The sequence below is a fragment of the Sorghum bicolor genome, chromosome 2 (genome assembly GCF_000003195.3).
Source record: "Sorghum bicolor cultivar BTx623 chromosome 2, Sorghum_bicolor_NCBIv3, whole genome shotgun sequence".
Classification (NCBI taxonomy): Eukaryota; Viridiplantae; Streptophyta; class Magnoliopsida; order Poales; family Poaceae; genus Sorghum; species Sorghum bicolor.
Window position 1 is genome coordinate 63,813,286 of NC_012871.2, and position 13,350 is coordinate 63,826,635.

Sequence of the window (13,350 nt, forward strand, 5' to 3'; positions counted from 1 at the left end):
TGCAGTGGTTCGGTTTAGGGAATGGAGTCGCAGCCGCTAGCCTTTCCCTGTTCCTTCGGTTAAAGAATTAACAGCGGTGGGACAAGGAGGATTGATGCCCACTGTCCGATTGATTCCTCTTTCTTCCTCCTCCCTCCCTCCCTTTTAAGCCCCCTGCTTTTCCTGGCCATCTTTTCCATTCCCATTTGTTTTGGCGGCGGCGTCTACCGCGCCAGCTTTCCTGTGCCCCTTTCGCCTCCCGGGCTATTCTCTTCTCCTTCTCCCCCACCACTACCTCCTCCTCCTACCTCTCATCAGCCTCGTTCTTATACGAGCGCCATTGTGGGCATCAACTAGCCTCTCATCTCCTCCGCTGTTCTCGGCTGTTGATATCCAAGAAACAAAGCCTTGGTGGTTTCCTCTGCATGCATGAGCGAGTAAGCACTGCGGTTCTTTCGACAACCACCGGAGCCCGGAGCAGTTGAGCTCCTCCAGCTCCGGGACAAAGCTGAGCCACGGCGCCTTTGTTGCTCCGTACATGGACAGCTCACTCTTCCCGGCAGGAACAGCTCAAGGTATGGCGACCCTGCTTGATCCTGCTGTCAGATACTCTATACCGCTACAGTAATGCTAATCCAACCGATAAGATCGATCGCTGAGAGATTGATCAAATACATCGCTGTGGAGATTGCTTGCTTCCATTGCACATGAGACTCTTGGTCATGGATTGATTGATGGCTGGCGCCTGGACGACGCAGGTTCTAGGTGAGGGGAGTCGAGGCTCTGAACCGGCGATGGAGAGGGAGTCGAGGTCAGGGATGCTCTCAGAGACGGCGTCCTGCGCCGGCACGCCGAGGTCGGTTCAGTCGACTTGCAGTCTCCAGCGCCGGTACTCTTCACGGAGGTTAGAGCTGTACTGTACTTACTCTCGCATGCCCTGTCCCTGAAACGGTGAAACCTGAATGAAAAATTTCCTCCTGTAACCTGTGCGATTCGTCATGATTACTCGATGCTGCACCTGTTGAAAGAGCACGTAGCTCCAGTCTCAAATTAAGGAACGCACAGAGGAGGACTAATTCGCAAGCGCTAGTGATTTAGTGAAGCTGGAGAAAGGACACAAGTAGTAGACAGCTACCTCTAGCTCTCTACTACCATTCTGAACCGTGTTTAAGCACTGTTCAGTTCATCGTCCGTACCGTGCATACACTGATACACAGCAATCTTGCATTATTTCAGTTCAGCAGCCTATTAACTTCTTGATGTACAATTCAACCGTTCTCTTCGCATCACATTGAATTCCTTTAGGCCACAAGTACAGTACCACTGTAGTGTAGTCCACTGTCCGGAGTCCATCTTCAAGAAAATCGTTGACAATGGTGCTAGTATGGATTAAACTTACAACTGTAAAAATAGTTTTAGGCAAAGTTTACGTGTAGAAATTTTCTGATGTCAGCAAGGCCTTGGGTGTTGAGAAGACTTTCAATTGATTTGTTTCAATATATCAAAATGGAAAATTGTTCTAATGATTTACTGATTGTCATTTTAGCATTCTGAAGCCTCAGGAAGGCGCATTGGACATGTCACCACGGTTCTCCTACTGCAAGCCTGTGAGTAAATTGGACCCATCTTGCTATATATTTTTTTTCTGCATAGACATTTTTCCAGTTTACTTATTGTAATGGCCTTTTTATCATGCAGGTGACCCATAGAGATAAGATGTTCAACAGAAGACACTCTCTGAACTTGCCGGAGCAATTGCCAGGCCATTACTCCAGGAAAGCTACAGAACGAACCCAAAAGGCTACCTCAAAGGTCTGTGCTCAATCCTACAAATTTGTTTCAAACTGTCGTGAAAAGATGAAATATGAAAATGCACAGGGTGTAGGCTACTATTCATTCAGGGTTAACGGTTTAAAATCTAAACGCGAACATGTTCATCACACTGAAACTGAATTGAGAAAATATGTTCTTCTTCATCAGTCAAACTCTCATGGTGCATTTTTTAGTTCTGATCTTGCCTTTCTGCAGTCTGTTGCAGATTTAGTTGGGGAGATTGCAGCTCTCGAGCAGGAAGTCATACGCAAGGAATTGCATCTGCTTTCCCTGTATAGAAGAGCATTTGATCAATATGTATCTGAATCCTGCAGCTTCACAAGCGAGGTACCTAACTCCCCGTATTAGATCAGATGGTATGAAGTCCAAATGTTCAATATCCTAATATTGCTATCATTAGCAGCAGGTGGATCAAGAAATTCTGAAAAACATCGACGAGGGCGCACTCCGTTTGAGGGATATAAAGCACTCTGCAGCGTTCAACTCGCCAACCGTCTCAAATTCTGTCAGTACACAGATCATTTCTTTCATTCTTTCAAGCTAGTATCTTTCTAGTTGAAAAACATGTGACACCTCATATGTTGCAGGAGGTACCAAAATCAGGCGCAAGGCATTCCAGCCTTGTGAACTTCTTGAGTGCTTCTATTTCCGAATATGTGCCTAAGATCTCATGCAAATTATCGGAGGACATCTTAAGTTGCATTGCTGCTGTCTACTGCAAACTTTCAAGCACGGAACCGCAAGGCGCAGACTGCATGGCTTCACCAAGTCCTTCTGTTTCATCTTCAAGTACTTTTTCTCCGAGGCGCCATAATGATAGTTGGAGCCCTCAGTACAACTTCGATAGCCCACGCCCGTGTGGACTTCAGAAAGAGAGTAATGAACAAAACATAGGCATGATTGTCATCCCGAGGATACGCATTGATTCTGACAAGTTTGAATATGCCTCAAAAATGCTTGAGACTATCAGGTAACCAAAGGAAACAAGAAAACCAGTGAAACTTCTCTTTGAAGATGGTAAATTTCTTCAGGTAATTATTTATATATTTATACATGATGTGTCTCAGGTCTCTGATACAGCGCCTCGAAAAAGTTGACCCTATGAAGATGACACATGAGGAGCAGCTCTGCTTTTGGATTAATATCCATAATGCTCTAGTTATGCATGTATGGCCCTATATACTCAAATTTCAACTCAACTTTCCTATGTCCCATGGTTAGCCCATAATTCAGAATTCATCCTTAATAACCTGAATTACTGCCTTGTGACATGACAGGCTTTTCTGGCCTATGGTCTACATGACAAACGCATGAAGAGCACGGACATGATTCTGAAGGTACAGCATTTCATTTCCTCTGTCTCTATTCACACACAAATTTATCTGTCCATTTTAACGAGTTTTACTGAGAGAATCCTTTGTAACATCTTTCGCCAGGCTGCATATAATGTTGGCGGCCAATCAGTAAATGCCCAGACTATTCAGAACTCAATTCTTGGATGCCAATCCCATCGTCCATCATTGGTACGTACCTATGCAAAATATGGCACTTCCCTCGACAACAAAAAAACTCAGGCAGTCATCAGGAAATGCAGATCAAACAAACTAATGCGAACTGCATTTCAGTGGGTCCGCGCGCTATTCACACCGACGAAAAGATCCGGTGCAGGCACGGCAAGGCACCCCTATGCTCTCCACCACCCAGAACCAGTTGCACATTTCGCCCTCTCCACCGGAGCATTTTCAGACCCACCTGTAAGCTCTTTGATCATAGCATCTTCAGAGCCTGTGGCATGACAATTGACACTGACACCAGAAGCTCTTTGTTGCATTGCAGGTCCGGCTGTACACGGCGAAGAAGATACAGCAGCAGCTGGAGGCGGCGCGGACGGAGTTGATCCAGGGCAGCGTGGTGGTGCGGAAGCAGGCGCTGCTGCTGCCCAAGGTGCTGCACTACTACGCCAGGGACGCCGCGCTGGAGCTGCGGCACCTGGTGGAGCTGGTGTGCGAGAGCATGTCGGACGCGCAGCAGAAGCAGCTCCAGCAGCTGCAGCTGCAGCACGGCCTCCGGCGGAGGGTCGACAAGTGCGTCGAGTGGATGCCGTACAAGTCGTCCTTCAGATACGTTGTACATAGGGATCTCGCTGACTAAGCGCCACGTACGGTTGCCCTGTTTTGGTTGGTTGGTTGGTTTCGTGTCCGTTCAGAACTTCAGATACATGCGTCGTGTTACAAAGTGTAAGTACCGGGGTCTTTGGGTGTGCATGCGAAAGAGAGTGTGCATGTAAATACAGGTGTGGTCATGACTTTGTGAGTAGTTTTGACTTTTGAGCTAGGAAATTGTGGCTTGAAATACTGTACATTTTCTTTGTGGCTTGGAATACTGTACATTTTCTTTTGTAGCTTTGCATTGGGGAATTTGGGATTGAGATTATGAATTGATGCAAGTGCCATCCAGTGGATTCAGTGGGAATAATTTGTATGGATTATCATCCAATGATTTATCAGACTGTGGAGTCATTTGTCCATCCGAAGTCCGAACCGGCACACGGCGTTCGTTATTTGCCTCGCACTTCAGCGAAGAATGATCTCCAGTCTCAGACTCGGTCGATCGCACGCACCGCGGGACCGGTGTCTCCGATCGTCATTATCAGTCGTCGGTCGTCACGGACAAGGCGACAACCACAAGAAGTTCGCAAAACGAACAAAAAATGGTTAAGGAAATTAATGGCGACGTGACATTTTATTCATGTAGTGCTAGAACCCGTGAGCTATGACCTTTTTTCTTTCTAAAGATTCCGTGAGCGATGAACTGACAGCAGCAGTTCACGCAAGGACGCTGACATGACATGGAATTATTGAAACAAATTGACAGGGAGCAAGCGAGTTCTGGACGCGACCCAACTGTGTTTGGCTCTGGCCTGTTCTTGTCGGGGACAAGACCTCTTTCTCCCTCAATCTTCATCACAGGGGGCACTCCAGCAGGTGGCCCTGGTCTTTGAGCGACTGGACACAGTCGTCGAACATCTCCTGCACTCCCCTGAACTTGAAGCCCAGCCCCTGCAGCTTCGACGTGTTCAGCTGGTACGACTGCTTGCCGTAAGGGCTGTTCAGTCTGCAGACAGATTAACACAAATCTCCAGTCAGAGATTTAGCTTTGGTTTCATCTGTCAATGGCGCATATCCAAACGACTAACCTCCGGGGTATGGGGAATACTGGGTATCGCTTCGCGAGCAAGGAGACCAGCTCGTCGTTGTCCAGCACCACGGAGCTGCACAGGTATCTCCCGGTGGCATGGGGGGTCTCGTACACCAGGATATGGCTGCTGGCAACATCGTCGATGTGAACGTATCCCATTCTTCCGTAAGAACTGAACCTTGCCGTGTCACCTGAAGAAAGTTCATTTCGTTAGCACTCACTTAGAGTAGCTGAGTCTCTTGTGTTGAACTGAGCCTCTTGTGTTGAACTTGAACACATGAAAAAACAGAGCTAAATGTGGTGATGCAACGAGGAACATGAATGAATACCTTGGAATAAGCCTAGGACATCTGAAGCGGTAACACATAGTTCATGGGATAAACTGGGCCCGATCACAAATGATGGGAGGACAGTCACAAGGTCGATGTTGTTCTCCTTGGCGAATTCCCATGCCGCTTTCTCTGCAAATACCTTCGCTAGGGCATACCATAGCTTTGGATGAATAAAAAGGAATGGCAACATTTTTCAGATCGATCACACGGTAATGCGGAAAAAAATGCAGGGAGTAGATTGTCCCATATATCACCTGCATCTTTTCACAGAGTGGCACAGAGCTCCATGTTGTTTCATCCAGTGAGATATTAGGCTGATCATCATCCCTAATCCTCACTGCAGATGATGAAGACGTAAGAACAACCCTTTTCAGAAATGGGTTCTTCTTGCACGATCTTAGCACATTCAGAGTACCGTTTACTGCTGGAACAAGCGTTTCCTCCTGCAACATGAATATTGCACGAAAACAGTTTAGCTTCACGGTAGATGCATTTCCATAGAAGGAAACTAGAATTTGAACAATGATTTTAACTTCTAAAGCCACAATAAAGTAGCAACTTGACCCAATACCCTGAATGAAAAGACTAGTAGGATGATGCACATGCATATGTAGCAAGATGGTGATGACTGATGAAAGAGTGATCTGTTTAAAGCAAATGTGGCATGCCTTGCTACTAGAATCAGATTTAGCGAGCACAGGGGATGCAGTGTGGAAGACGCCATCACAGTCCATGACAGCATTGTCAAAGCTCCCTTCTTCCAACAGATCAGCTCGCACAATTTGCAGCCTCTCTTTGGCACCAGGTAATTTCCAAAGGTGTGCTGTTTTTTGGTGATTTCCTTATAGGTTACAGAAAAAAAGAACAGTTCATTATACAAAAACTGATATACAAGAATTAATGTAATAAAGAGGATTGATAAAAAAGTAATGATATGTTCATAAATACCTGGGTCTCTGACAGTCCCTACCACATGATATCCAGACTCGAGCAGCCGTTTGATAAGCCAAGAGGCAATAAAGCCTGAAGCCCCAGTTACACATACTTTGCCCTTGTTTGAGCTCACCATCTTCTCAGACAGTGGCAAGTGATGCTGAGCTCCAATCCAAAGTTCCAAACCAACCTTCTCTTATAAGCATCAACAGGAATATTCTAGAGAAGAAAGAGCAAGAATGGTACATCATATCAACACAATTTTGGTGATCACAATTGACAGATACAAGCTGGGTTGGTTGAAGGTAGATTTACAATAGATTCTGGAGGCATCACATTCTAGGTGATAAGTTGGTGCAAAACAAAGTTGTGTGATCCACAATGAGTTTGCAGGCTCTTGCCAATTTTCTCTGTCCATTCCCTTTGTCTCGTGACAGTCAGAAAAAGAAAGCGAGGTGATAAAAATACAGTGGGCTACAGGTATAGCAAACATGCACAGATGTAGGATAACTTAACTCCAAGGTGATTAGCCTTTTATCATTGTAAAAGGAGCCAAATTGCAGAAGTTCAAAATAGAAACTGAAAAGATAGCAGAATGAAACTCTCCTAAGGTATGTGGAAAGTGGCAATGGACAAAATAAAACTTATAGAGAATTGATTCCAACAACTAGAAATTGATTCTGCGAACCAATCCCATTGCCACATAATTGTACGCTGTATCGCTGACATGATGGGAAAATAGAAACTAAAGGTAAACAGTTCGACTGACTGAACTACTGGCAACTTTCATGTACATCAACAAATTGAAAAACCCTCATTGCTGTACATGCACTTGTCATGAGGTAAATATAAATAACTCAGATAAAATTACTGACAATAAAACATGCTAGATCCTGTAAAAAATGTTATCGTCGCAATGGTAATGTGGTGTGAGTGCCTGAAGGTGAACCATGTCCATCCTGAGTGCTGCAATGCAAAACAGGCACACGGACATTGCCGCGGTTGTCATCTTCTGTGTCTGATCAGCAGCCCCAGCCGTTCGACGTTTTATTTAGGAAACAGTAGGCAATGCCGAGATGCCATGTAGCCCGTTCCACGGCGACCGGCGTTCAGTTGGTCCTTTCACTTAGCTCGGAACATTCATGATTCATGAAACGGGCGAATTGCGGCTGTTTCCAATTCTTCATGTTGTAGCAATGAGAAATTCAACTACACTATCTTCTCGGAAGAAAATGTCGCGGCAAGAGCATCGACAACCCCATGGAAGCTGCTGAACCTGGCGCTCACGACGTCCACCTCAACCCCGAGGCTCCTCGCGCCACCGGCGGTGACCGGTCCGTGCGCTGCCACGACCATGCCGGGACAACGCGCCGTCAGCCGCGCCCAGGTCCACCCCGCGGATTCCAGCCTCTTGAGCAGGCCCTCCACCTCGGCCGTGCTCGTGAACACGACGGCGTCGAGCGGCGCAGCGTCCGGATCCACCAGCGCCTCCGCGCAGCGCGGCCCGGCCCAGCACGTGGTGTACGCCGGCGCGCGCACGGCTACCCACCCGGCCGCCTCGAGCCCCGCGAGGAAGTCCGGCACGACGGGAGGCTCGCGGAGGCCGACGACGTCAGGGACGGGGCAGAGCACGCGGCGGCCGGACCCGCGGCCCAGCGCCTCCACGAGGCCGGCCGGGGTGGGCACGTCGGGGACGAGCACAGATACCCTCGTCCCGGCGGCGGCGCCGCAGAGGCGCGAGAGGAACGCGTGGTCGAGGAGGTCCGCGTCGCTGCCCAGCGCCGCGACGGTGAAGGGGAGCGCGGAGGCGTCGGCGAGGGGGTGGTGGGAGGACGAGGAGAGGGCGCGGGCGAAGGCGGAGATGCCGGAGCGGGAGGTGAACGCGAGTGCGGCGAAGGGGTCCAGGGCGCCGGGCAGGAGGAAGGGGCGGAGGCGGTCGGGGTCGTGCGGGTGGACGGCGATGGTGGGCACGGGGACCGGATGCGCGCCGCGCTGCCGCAGGAGCGCGCCCAGGCGGCCGCCGTACGCACCGCCGCCACCCGTCTGCGGCGTCGTGAACGCCACTCGGCGGCCGGTGAGCGACGGGGTCTCGGGGAGCGGCTGCGCCATTTCCTTCCACGGCAAGGCGCAGGCGCTGCACGGAATGCAGAGAAGATTATCCACTTTCCACTGCTTTCGCGGGAAGGAAGTGCTGAACTGTTCGTTTACGGTTCAGCGGTTCGTGACTGCAGAGACGAGAATTCAGAAGTCGCGAACACGGTGGATAAGGACGGGGATGACCCAAGAGTTAAAACAGTTTAGTCTTTATTAGCTGCCTAAAATTTAGCAAGAGGAACCAAATAGATCGTAAGTCAATAATTTCAGATTTGTAGACTAATTACATCTGTTAGGTCACAGCTTGTTCAGTGCAGCGGCTTGCATAAGCCAGCAGTGAACATCACAATTCACAAGCTGTCAGATGGTGTTAATATCAGCGAGCCAGGAGCCAGTGAACAAATTTCTGGATCGACACAATGATGCTCCCGGTCATGGGAAGCCAAGTGTGGCTGCCAACATTATTTGATAGTTCACACAGATATACAGAGCATGACAATAGAAACTGAGAAATTCTGCATCAAGGTGCCATTTTTGCACAGCATCGGAGGCTCGGAGCAGTGCCGGTTGAAGGTACTAGCATTTTGTCAGTTGAGACCTCGCACCACAGGTTTTTTTTCTCTCACAGCTGACCACATCTGATGACCAGTAAGATGACGATGTCAAATTTGTGGTAACAATGTCATCTGGCTTCACGAAAATCTCACTTCTCAGTAAAGCGAACAGTATGTTGGCTTGATTGGGATGCTTCCTGGTGCTGGCTCAGAATGATATAACAATCAACAATCACTGCAATTGGGTGTCAAATGGGAGTTCGATGGGTGTGGCGTTGCCATAGAACTCTTCCAGGTTGTAGAATGCTCGCTGCTGCGGAAGGAATATATGGACTACAACATCACCTGCACAAGTGCGAATTGTTAGCTACGTCCACGAAAAGCTTTGAATCATGCAATTGGGCATCCAATAGGAATTCATCCTGTTTCAGACAAAGGCATAACCCATTTAAGCTAATACACAAGGACAGTTCAGAAATGTGATTACAAAGAACTGAACGGTGCAAGCAAGAATTTCATTGCAACGTGTATGAAAGAAATGAACAGAACAAGGAGAGTTGCATTATGCCAAGTTTGCAACTGAATTGCAAAACTACCCCTATCCTAATCAGTTGGTTTATTATTTTTTTTTGTCCCTTCAAACAGAAACTTATGAACATTGTTTTAAACTGAACATCCATATCTGAACCTTTTTCTGAAACGATGAAAATAGGAGTCGTTTGGTACTACCATGAGCTAATTCATGTTCGACTTTTAGAGATAATATGGGTAATGGTTTCTTTTTTATTAAAAAGCAAATAGTTGGATCTTCTGGTAGAAGTTGACAACCTGAAATGAGTAAACTTAATAGATAAAACATAATACAGAAAAAAGAGACTTGCCAAAATCCAGTAATGTCCAAGAATTCGGTTTCGTATCACCAGATGCAACTATGCTAAACTGCTTCTCGCCAATATCTCTCATTTTGGAACTACAAGGTAAAAACACAATCTCTTTGTCAGCCGAAATTAAGTGCACTAATTATATAATCTTGATATTCAGCAAGAGAATATCTCAGTGTATACCTGATAGCATCTATCTGAGCATTTGAGAAGGCAGTGAGAATGATGAAGAACCTAGTCCAGTAGACAAGCCGCTTCACGCAAAGTACACGGATATCAGTAGCCTTTATCTCACTTGCGGCTTTAGCCAACGAGACAGCAACTGCAAAGAAAGTATACAGTCGGGTCTAAGATTAACAGTGAAAGATAAAATGCATTTATAAAAAAAGAAAGTACTGTTTCAACAATCTGCAGTGACTAGCATGTGATAAATTTTTGCACCAGTGCAATACAGAAGACACAATATGCAGGGGTGTAATCGGGAAATCGTGTCCACCTCAGCACCAGACCATTGTCATTACGAAATTGTTTCAGAGTATGTGACGAAAAAACTTTCAAGGCAAGCCTGATTTCATGGTATGGCTTGAGGAGTTGAGGGAAAGAGGGCACGTACAGGACAAGCACTCGGCGTCGTCGTCGGCCTCAACGGTGGGAGACGGAGGTCCACCTGAGCTGTACACCACCTCGCCGTGCTGTTTGAGCAAATCCTCGAGCAACTTATCCGCATCATCCCCTCTCCCAAAGTTCTAAGCGATGAACCAGAGTGAGGAATCAGAGCAGCTGCTAAAAGACACCCAAAGAAATGGGAGCTCGGTACTCACCACATTAGACGAGGAAGAAGACCGAGAGCGAGCTCGGCAGGCGACGGTGGGCGGCGGCAGCAGGTCGCTCCTCAGTGGCTGCTGAGGGCTGCTCCAGTGGCCGCCGCTGCCCGGGGAAGCGCGCCGCGCTCGCGGATTCAGAGTGACGGCGGCCGGGGGCGCGCAGGCGAGGCCGTGGCTCGGGACTGCGCCGCCCGCACCTCCCATGCTAGCAAGTAGCTTCCGCTGCAAAATCTTCCGCGGCAGGAGGACGAGAAGTAGCGCGGAGAACGCACGGCTGAACGAGATAAGCAAGCAGCACACTGGTTGAAGAGGATAGGCCAGACTTTTTCTTTTTCACCATTTCGTTTCCAATTTAAACGGTCGCGCTTAGGAAAAAAAATTGCAAAAATAGGACTCACGCGAGGTTTTAGCAGGTGTGCTTGGGATTTGCGCAAGGGCATCCTTTCTCTGGACGCAGATTCAGTAACTTACGCTTTTAGGCCTTGTTTAGTTCTGAAAACTAAAAAGTTTTCGGAACCGTAGCACTTTCGTTTGTTTGTGGTAAATATTATCTAGGCCTTGTTTAGTTCCCAAAAAATTTTGTAAAATTTTTCAGATTCCCCGTCACATCGAATCTTTAGACGTATGCATGGAGTATTAAATATAGACGAAAATAAAAACTAATTCCATAGTTTGGTCGGAATTGATGAGACGAATCTTTTGAGCTTAGTTAGTCCATGATTGGACAATATTTATCACAAACAAACGAAAGTGCTACAATATCTGTTTTGCAAAAATTTTTGAAACTAAACATGGCCCTAATCATAGACTAACTAGAGTCAAAAGATTCGTCTCGTGATTTACAGTCAAACTGTGTGATTAGTTTTTGTTTTTGTCTATATTTAATGCTTATGCATGTGCCACAAGATTCGATGTGACAGGGAATCTTGAAAACTTTTTGGATTTCGGGGTGAACTAAGGCCTTGTTTAGTTCGCAAAAATTTTCAAGATTTCCGGTCACATCGAATCTTTGGTCGTATGCATGGGGCATTAAATATAGACAAAAATAAAAACTAATTGCACAGTTTACCTGTAATTTGTGAGATGAATCTTTTGAGCCTAGTTACTCCGTGATTGGACAATGTTTGTCAAATAAAAACGAAATACTACAGTAGCCAAAAACAAAAAATTTTGCGAACTAAACAAGGCCTAAACAAGGCCTTACTTCCACTCAAAAACCCAACATTTTTCAAAATTTCTCGTCACGTCAAATCTTTAGACGCATACATGAAATATTAAATATAGACGAAAGTAAAAACTAATTATACAGTTTAGTTGAAATTGACGAGACAAATCTTTTGAGCCTAGTTAGTACGTGGTTAGACAATAATTACAACAAACAAACGAAATTGCTACAGTGTCGCAAAATTTTTTCTTTTTAACTAAACAAGGCCTTACCTCGGGTAAGTCATGCCGTAACTTGCGGTGCCACATCCACCGTCCAAGCCAGATCGAAAGGCTGTAGCCGTCTGTTCACCCTGGGATTTGGGCTCTTGGGCTTTTTGGCCGTGAAGACACGCTGCTCTGTTGCACGGCGAAAGTCAACGTCGACCCACACTTGCGCTCTCCAATCTCCACCACTGGATTCACGCAACATCCTGTCGAGCAGTCATGGACGTAGCTTGGCTCCGCTACTCCTCCTTGCCCTTGTGATCTCCTTGCTCATCTTTGTTGAGACTTGGTAAGGGGCACGACAATTAATGGCGAGCCAAGCCCGCCATCGCTCCCGCTGCTCAGCCAACTCTACCGCTTGGCAAGCCACTGCAGTGCTCCCTGGCCACGCTTGCAGCCGCGCACGACGCCGGGACAGGCTACCGCGGTGAGCGCGGATAACCGGCGCAGGCTCGAAATGCGGCGAGTGCGGACGGCTGGCTTGGAGGGAAACGTTGCGAGCGGCGCAGGCCCAGGGCGCCGCGAGCACGTGCAGCCGGCGCAGAGAGCGAGCAGCCGACACAGAGGGCAGTGGCCTCGCGAAGGGCTACATGGTGAGAGCTCGCGGCCAGGCGTCGAGCATGCGCAGCCCGAATGGAGGGCGGCGAGGGCCGAGGGCGGTGGCGGCTCGGCGTGGGTACTCGCCAACGGACGAACGGAGAAACGCTCGCGTGGCCGGTCTTCCACGGGTGAAGAGCCCAAATTCTAGATGAAAGCGCTCGCAGCCCTTGGATTATCCATACACGGTAGATGTGATAGGGTAAGTTACCACGTGACTTGCTAGAGACAAGTCACCGAATCTGTGTCCCCTTTCTCCGGTGAGCCATGATTACTGTTTCATCTCGCAAAAATAGAAGTCACGTGGAGCCTAAGTCATGATAAAAAGTACTAGTGGCTAATTTATTAAACAAACATTATTGAATTATTGGTAGATTCGTTGAACCTTAAATGAAAAGGCTAGAGAAAAATGTTTTTTTGCATGTAAGTTTTTTTTTATTGGGTGGAATGGATCTACAATTATTTTGACATCAGTGAGCTTGATTAGAAATTCTTGTGATGAGAACAAGATTGTTGAAAACCTTTTTGACTAAAAAGGCGGGAAAAAAGGTACTCTATCTGTACTCATGAAGTCGTTTAGGACAGCGACACAGTCTTCAAAGTTTAACTTTAACTTTTTATTTTTATAAAAATATTTATCAGGAAGTGGTATATGTATATTTTTATGAAAGTATCTTTCAAGACAAATCTACAA

At 47.2% G+C, this 13,350-nt stretch overlaps 4 protein-coding genes across 5 annotated transcripts; 1 reads left to right on the plus strand and 3 right to left on the minus strand.

The window, feature by feature from the left end:
• On the plus strand, positions 1-4,249 carry LOC8055884. Of its 2 annotated transcripts, none has more exons than XM_021453821.1 (12): positions 1-554; positions 738-883; positions 1,526-1,586; positions 1,678-1,791; positions 2,008-2,139; positions 2,213-2,317; positions 2,400-2,782; positions 2,880-2,979; positions 3,090-3,149; positions 3,249-3,335; positions 3,438-3,566; positions 3,649-4,249. In XM_021453821.1, exons 2-12 carry the CDS (start codon positions 774-776, stop codon positions 3,961-3,963), a joined length of 1,596 nt encoding a protein of 531 aa, XP_021309496.1. In that variant the 5' UTR covers positions 1-554; positions 738-773; the 3' UTR covers positions 3,964-4,249. The 2 variants fall into 2 exon arrangements, with proteins under 2 accessions (XP_021309496.1, XP_021309497.1); XM_021453822.1 differs by having other exon boundaries at positions 6-554; positions 2,216-2,317.
• On the minus strand, positions 4,514-6,780 carry LOC8055885 (tetraketide alpha-pyrone reductase 1). The gene is made up of 7 exons (XM_002462547.2): positions 6,591-6,780; positions 6,291-6,494; positions 6,011-6,183; positions 5,597-5,785; positions 5,340-5,502; positions 5,009-5,201; positions 4,514-4,926 (listed from the first exon to the last, which is right to left on the minus strand). The coding sequence occupies exons 2-7, from the start codon at positions 6,409-6,411 to the stop codon at positions 4,776-4,778; spliced, it is 990 nt and encodes a 329-aa protein (XP_002462592.1). The 5' UTR covers positions 6,412-6,494; positions 6,591-6,780; the 3' UTR covers positions 4,514-4,775.
• LOC8054745 lies at positions 7,022-8,532 on the minus strand. The gene has a single exon (XM_002462548.2). The coding sequence runs from the start codon at positions 8,382-8,384 to the stop codon at positions 7,485-7,487; it is 900 nt and encodes a 299-aa protein (XP_002462593.1). The 5' UTR covers positions 8,385-8,532; the 3' UTR covers positions 7,022-7,484.
• On the minus strand, positions 8,597-10,958 carry LOC8054746 (protein Iojap, chloroplastic). Its single transcript, XM_002462549.2, has 5 exons — positions 10,626-10,958; positions 10,418-10,550; positions 9,988-10,126; positions 9,805-9,893; positions 8,597-9,268 (listed from the first exon to the last, which is right to left on the minus strand). Exons 1-5 carry the CDS (start codon positions 10,830-10,832, stop codon positions 9,156-9,158), a joined length of 681 nt encoding a protein of 226 aa, XP_002462594.1. The 5' UTR covers positions 10,833-10,958; the 3' UTR covers positions 8,597-9,155.